We start from the raw sequence: 7,263 nt of genomic DNA, 5'->3' as shown, positions 1-7,263 counted from the left end.
TTTTGTTATAGAATTCAATTATCAGTATATTAGTAATAAGTTTTACAAGTTTTGCAAAATTAAAAACTGTTTTCTTATAAAAAATCGCTAGATTAATTGAATAACACTCATTCCTCGTGATGTAGTCTTAGTTCTTACTCCTAAAACATGATATATTTTGAAAAAAGTAAATTTTTCATGTTCAAATCACATAATCAAAAAGATCAAGTATTGATTATCAAATAGCATAGTTAAATTGCTTATATAATTAATTAGTACCTATTTCAACATTTCGCACACACACTTTAACTTGAGGAATGTCACTCATAAAATAGTTATATTTTACCCACTGAAGGTATAAACATTTAACACAGTATGAGAATACTACCAATAATATCTTAACAATTGAAAATACTATTGCCATAAGCCTGCATAATTTCCACATAAATTGGCTGGTAATGGTCCTCCTGCAGAAAATAATCGGGTTCCTGAATAATCATAGCAGTGAGTGTATATTGCTGGTGTGTATTTTACTCGTTGAAAACCTTGATCCATCATGAAATCTTCATCGGTGTACTGATAACAATAGTTATAAAACAAAATAATCATACAAATATATTATTACAAGCAAATAATAATACTTACAACATAACCTCGACTAGTCTTTAATACAACGGCTCTACTTGAATTAATACTAGACTCTAAGTATTTTCCAGCCCTTATATCATAGAACATTATAACACCAACACCTGTTCCAATTGTAATTACATTATCTTGGAAACTCAAAGATCTAATTCCTGAAAAACCAACAATTAGTTACTTTAACAATTAAAACTTTATTTTATTATATTTAAAGAATATTAGAAATTATAATAGAAGTTGTTTAAGCACATTGAAAAAATTATCAATTAATAATTTAAAACTGAAAATGATTAAAAAGAAAGTTAATAAGGTTTATTCATTCATGAGACAAAAATGTATTAAATAATTATCACAAAATTAAATTATGAGTATTATTAATTTTTTCAAGGAGTAGGAGGAGAGGGTCACAAGTTAGAGATTATAAAATGTATAAATATTTTATAATTATAATTGGGTAGGTTTAGTCAAAATTTGAAACTACCTTCATAAATTCATGACTGCCTAACTTATTGTTAATGAATATTAAAATTGTACAAACCACATCCACTATATCTTGCTGGGATTTTTTTTATAGTATGTAAAGTCCTTGAATCAAGTAATAATGTGTATGAACGGCATCCAACAGCATATAAACTACTGTCATTTTTCATTGCCATGCAGACATTGTCCTGATAAGATGATAGTCTTCTTGAAAATCTCTACAAGGTAAAAATAGAAAATACAAAATTATTAATGTTAATTATTTTATGTCTAAATAATAATAAATATAAATTGAAAATAAAAGTTAATGGAAATCAAATATTTTAGGGACTATTCAATGATTTCACAGTTAATCATGCAAGTTAAATATCCAAAGTATATATTTTCTAGAAAGTTATAAATATAAATATAAAAAAATTCAAACATTTTTAAAAAGATAGAAAATAGATAGAAGTGTTCAACAAATGTAAAATAATTAATCTTGATTTTTTTTTTTATTTTGCCTTTATTAAAAAATACTATTGATTACTTAAACTTATACTTAAATTGTGATTTCCAATGCTATATTAAGGAAAGGGGAAAATAAATTATTATCATTGTTTACCCATATATTTAACTTGAAATACTGGAAATACATACATTTTAGTGGATTGTTTATACATAAAATTGGTACATACTACTTGTGTCCGAGATTATTATCAGTAGGTAATTTGCGTCCCACCAAAAAAGGTTCAAAAAAGGTCATAGCCTATTTGCGTCCAAGAATACCTTTTGAGACAGCCAAGTTGCGTCCCAGCACAAATAAATCATAAGCATAGCATAAAATAAGTATTATAAATAATTCATCAAATTTAAATAAATAAAACTGTTCAAATTATTTACAGTTATATATATATATAGTATAGCACTGTGCAAAATACTTTGTGTTATTCTAATCGATTATAGTGTACGATATACCTATCTATAAAATGAAATCTCTTGTCTCTTGGTTTTTCAAAGTATTCAGTTTTATAAATACGGCTCACAAATTGTTTGGCGACAACCAGACATTGTCATGGTACATCGTTTTATTCACTGAAGCACTATAATAGCTAATAATATTAATTTATCAATAGTCGCAGATATTATACCATATATACAATTTACACATACATGATTATTGTAACACATAATATTTATGGACACATCTCAGTCATGACTTTTATAGCAGGTAAGAAAAATATTATGGTCAAGTTGCATCCCCAAAACGGGATGCAAGTTACTTGTTGAATTTACTACCTAAAAAATATACCTTTTTGGGGGACACAAGTAGTATGCAGCCATAAAAAATAAATAAATAAATGCTTAGCCTAGAATATTATTCTATTTATAAAGTATGACACATTTCAAATTAAAAATTCATTAACAGGTATTTATATATATATTTATATATTACCTGCATTTAATAAAATTGTGACTGAATATAAAAAAATAAAGAAAAGAATGATACATTAAGAAAAATTTGTCGTTTCACATAAAGATAATTTATTTTAACTGGAGAGATTATTTATAATAAGTTCTTATTATATATAGGTATGTTAAGAAATATAAATACATTGGTAATTATTATTTATTATTAACTAAAATGTAAAATTGCTATTATAACTAATAATAATTTAATTAAACATATAATTACAAAGGTGAATTAAAAACTTCACAAAAAATACTCCTTCTTTTGAAAACGCTGATATATATCAACTTAGATGAATATAATAAATTGTATAAATTAAAACAAATAATATTTTTAAACTATGATATAATGAACACATTTTTTAAATAAAATTAAAAAAAATTATTAATTCAAATTTTCCTAAACATGTTTTTTAAAAATACATTTTGTCATATATCATTAAATTTTAAATAATAATAAATAATTATAACCAAAATATTTAAATTTTTTAACATATCTCTGTCTAATAAGAAATCATTTTAAATAATCTCTTCTATTAAAATAAATTATCTTTACATGAAACAATCAATTTTTTTTCAATATACTCCTACTTTTATTTTTTCATATAGAGTCGCAAATTTATTGAATTTGTATATATGTGATGATGAGCTTTTAATTTAAAACTGATTGTACTTTACAAATATAATAATATTCAAGGCTAAGTAATTTTATTTATTTCTCTGTATAAATTATTTGTTTATTGATTTATTCAAATAAATTGTATATATAGAATCATAAAATGTACTAATTATGCGAAAATATACTGTAATTTTGTCTGTTAAAAAAACTCAGTTAAGAACTAATAAATAAATATTTTTGATGTATTGAAACTGTAATTACTTGTCTAAAACGTTCAACGTCCCAAATATGGATATATCCATTTAATGATAGTGTAACCATTTCTTTTAAATGCTTATTGAATGTAATTGCACGGACTTTTTGAGCTGTTTTACAGCTTCTTATAACTGCGGGATTCAGATATTGCGTTACTGGTTGTATGAGATCACCATCAGCATCATATTGTTCTTCATATTGATCTTGAACTTGCCATAGTGCAAGCTTGGTATCTCGTGATCCACTAACAAAAAATTCATCATCCAACCATTCAATATCAAATATCCAATCTTTGTGAGCACCCTAATTAAAAAATAATGTTAGTTTTATTTATATTATATAATGTTAAAAAAAGAAGAGGAAATGATACCTCAGCTAAAACAATTGGATCTAATGTAGGCAACCTGTATACAGCAATTTCATTTGAATTATATGCACCTGTTGCCAATAATGATCTAGATGGATTTATTTTTAAAGAATGAATGCCACTTTGTTGATCTGGTGCTTCATCTGTTCGTCCTTTTATTGAAGGTATTTGGTCTAGCTCATGTGATTTTACATTGTAAACCATAAGCTAATAAAAATAAATACACATTTTTGAAAATAAAGTAAATATAAATCCTTAGAAAATATAATTGTGTATACATATAATGGTTGGTTATAAGTGAAATCTTAAATTAATCAAAATTTGATATTATACAAAATACTTTTTCATAAAAGTTTATATTTTGTAATTACTATAGAATTTAACAGCATACTTAAAATTAAGACTTTAAAATAAGTTTTAATTAAATTACAGCTGATATCAACAACATTGAAGCTCAAATCCATGATATTCAAATAAATAATTCATGTTTTAAATAATTCTTCAAAAAAATAATCTTTTTATGTAATTATTAATTATAATTTATTTCTCTTATATACACTGAAAAATATTGATATATAAATATAACTAATTTGAATGTTGTTAATGAATATTTTAATTGAAATAATATTATTATTAATAATACAAATATCATTGCTTTAAAGCTTAGTTAAAATAAAATTTAAATTAAACATGATATGAAATAGAAAATAAATATAACTTAAAAATAGTTTAAAGATAAATCTTTAATAATAAGCCATTGATTGGTTTTATTCTTAATGTAGTGTATTTATATTAATTTAATTTATCAACCATTACATAACATTTGAATTTAATTCAAGAGTTTTAAGTTATAAATAAGCTTTTGATCAAAGCAAATTATTTCTAAACAAAAATATTTTCAAACTACACCAAATGAAAAACATAAGGCAATTTGATATAATCTATTAAAGTGTAAACATAAATTAAACTTCATAAACATTAAGTTGAAAAGAAAAATCTGAAAAAAACCTTTAAGCAACTGAATACTAAAATATTGTAAACATTGTACTTACTTTATTACATTTCGTACCAAACACAATTTGTTTACTACTTAGCCATTGCGAACAAAAAACTTTATTCATTGTTTTTAAAGGAATGGATCTTTCTTTGAATAAATCATGAGTAAGAATATGCCTAGTACCATGATTTTGGTTAACAGACCGATACTCTCGCATTCCATACTCTCTATTTCTAATATAATCCACAAAATTGTACGAAGAATTTAGCATCGTACATAGCGACATAGTACTTTCTTCTTCTTCATCTGAATCTTCATAGCAAACAAAATCTTCAGGCTTATCAGATTTTCTTGACCGTTCTAGTCTTGCCATTCGTAACTGTAAGCTACGTTCATCAAGACGAGATTGATATGCGCATGGTGGTCTTGAACCGAATACTGGTACTCGTCTTGTTTGTGCCATTCTAGAAGAATTGTAATGAATATGTACAACGTTATTTAATATTTTCACCTAAAAACGGTGATAGAAAAAAAAAATGAAAGAACTCACTTAACAATGATCACCTTAAGCCCGGCGTATGACGATTATAATAAAGGAACGAGAAAATCGAACAAGACGTTGAATTTTAGACGCAACATGATAATTGTGACCGACATTACGTACTTTAATCACGAAATATGTGTAATTCAAACGAATCGTACAGGAATATTAAGATTAAATACAATCACAAATATCTTCGAATAACTAAAAACAAAAAGATAAAATACTAATAAAATGATAAGTAGGTCACAGTTAGACCAACATTGGGTATGAACTGTTTTTGTTGTCGTTTTGCTGCAACTGAAATAATGAAAATCGAGCGATAGGCAATATCAACGAGCGCCAGCCGACGACTACGCGCTACGGTGATTACACGCGACGACCACTGTACACGGTCATCGTGACCAAAGACTCAGTGGTGTAATTACGGGGGGAGGGAGTGTAAGGGGGTTCCACCCCCTCCCTCTCAGATTTATTTTTTAATGATATTTAATTATTATTTATTAATATTTACTTATTATAGTAAAATTATATTTTCATTTTACTATGATCAGATATATATTAAAAAGTTGAGTAACAAAATAATTTTCATCAACTAGGTATCGGACATAATAATAATAATACCATTTTAAATGTAATATTATTATATGGGACCTCGTATTAAGATATACTAAGAATATTATAAATTGATTCTTTAACCTCCCCCCCCTCAGAAAAAAATTGTATCTATGCTTCTGCGTGGACTTGTTGTTAACTAATAGGTTAATAAATTCAATAAACTTTAGATTTATAATCGTGACAACCGTCCGGACACGAGTGTACCAAAAATGTTAAGTAACGCGGCGGAACGATGGACCGCGGCGGGTGCCAAGACGAAAACGTCGACCCATGTCGGTACGAACGCCGTGATGATGTTTGCGAACGGTTTTTTCGACACGCAGGTTCAGTGCCGGATTAAACATTTGTGGGCTATTAAAATGTTGGGCCCTACAAAATTATTTTTTACGTATATCTTTAATATTACTATCCGATAATTAAAATAAACTTACAACTTTAATAATAACCAATTACTATCAATAAATAAAATCATGTTTATTACGACATTTATTCGTAAATTCGACGTTTATTCGTACATTTTTTTATTAGCAAGAAAAATTAATTAATTAATATATTATTTATATTTTTTACAAAATAATTTTATTATTATTACTGCATATAACACCTACAACTTAATATGTATTATATTTTATAATGACTTTTGTCCTGTAAATTCTTAAATAAAATACAGATATTATAAAATAAAAAAAATATAGTTTTCCGTTTTCACAGGGCCTTAATATGTATTATATTTTATAATGACTTTTGTCCTGTAAATTCTTAAATAAAATACAGATATTATAAAATAAAAAAAATATAGTTTTCCGTTTTCACAGGGCCTCTTGAATGAGTGAGGTTCTAAGGCGGGCTCCTACTCCGTCTAATGGGTAATTCGGCACTGCGAAGGTTTGTCTGACGGTCCTATTGCTACGACGGGCGTAAGCACACGGACGAATTGAAAACAAACGCTCGACGCAACGCCGTAGTAACCAAACATTGCACCCAGGGCGAAACTTCAAAATGCGCCCTTATGTATTTTTAATTTAAAAATATTATGCTAATTAGATATAATTTTCGACGATTGCTTTAATTAATATGAAAATTGTTAACAAAATATACGACATTGATCGTTGTAATTGTTAACATTAAATGTTAGATTTCAATTCTCCCAGGAATTATGCCCGGGGCGTAGGCACTTCTCGCCACCCCCTTGCTACGGCCCTGGCTAGACGCTACGTTCAAAAGCCATCCGTGGTGCTGGTAGCGATCACCTTCTGGTTGCGTGCTGTTGTCGAGTAACGATCCGCTGAATGCATTCCGATCAATGTTCTCCGACG

General features: G+C 26.9%; 1 protein-coding gene across 1 annotated transcript; it reads right to left on the bottom strand.

Moving 5' to 3' along the window:
* On the bottom strand, positions 1 to 5,637 carry LOC112693583 (DDB1- and CUL4-associated factor 12). The gene is made up of 7 exons (XM_025568708.1): positions 5,339 to 5,637; positions 4,844 to 5,252; positions 3,795 to 3,998; positions 3,431 to 3,727; positions 1,160 to 1,319; positions 625 to 776; positions 1 to 555 (listed from the first exon to the last, which is right to left on the bottom strand). The coding sequence occupies exons 2-7, from the start codon at positions 5,249 to 5,251 to the stop codon at positions 394 to 396; spliced, it is 1,383 nt and encodes a 460-aa protein (XP_025424493.1). The 5' UTR covers position 5,252; positions 5,339 to 5,637; the 3' UTR covers positions 1 to 393.
* Positions 5,638 to 7,263: the final 1,626 nt, after the last annotated feature.

This window comes from Sipha flava, unplaced genomic scaffold (assembly GCF_003268045.1).
Source record: "Sipha flava isolate LNK unplaced genomic scaffold, YSA_version1 88_pilon_pilon, whole genome shotgun sequence".
Classification (NCBI taxonomy): domain Eukaryota; kingdom Metazoa; phylum Arthropoda; class Insecta; order Hemiptera; family Aphididae; genus Sipha; species Sipha flava.
Note: the sequence above shows the minus strand (reverse complement) of the source record. Positions and strands in the feature narration are given on the sequence as shown.

Bases quoted from the DNA above. Each gene is read 5' to 3' on its own strand.
- LOC112693583 (XM_025568708.1), bottom strand. From the start codon at position 5,251: ATGGCACAAACAAGACGAGTACCAGTATTCGGTTCAAGACCACCATGC. The intron at 3,999-4,843 runs GTAAGTACAATG...TATTTTTATTAG, and splicing joins TTGGTACGAAATGTAATAAA to CTTATGGTTTACAATGTAAA. The intron at 777-1,159 runs GTTTGTACAATT...TTGGTTTTTCAG, and splicing joins AGCAAGATATAGTGGATGTG to GAATTAGATCTTTGAGTTTC.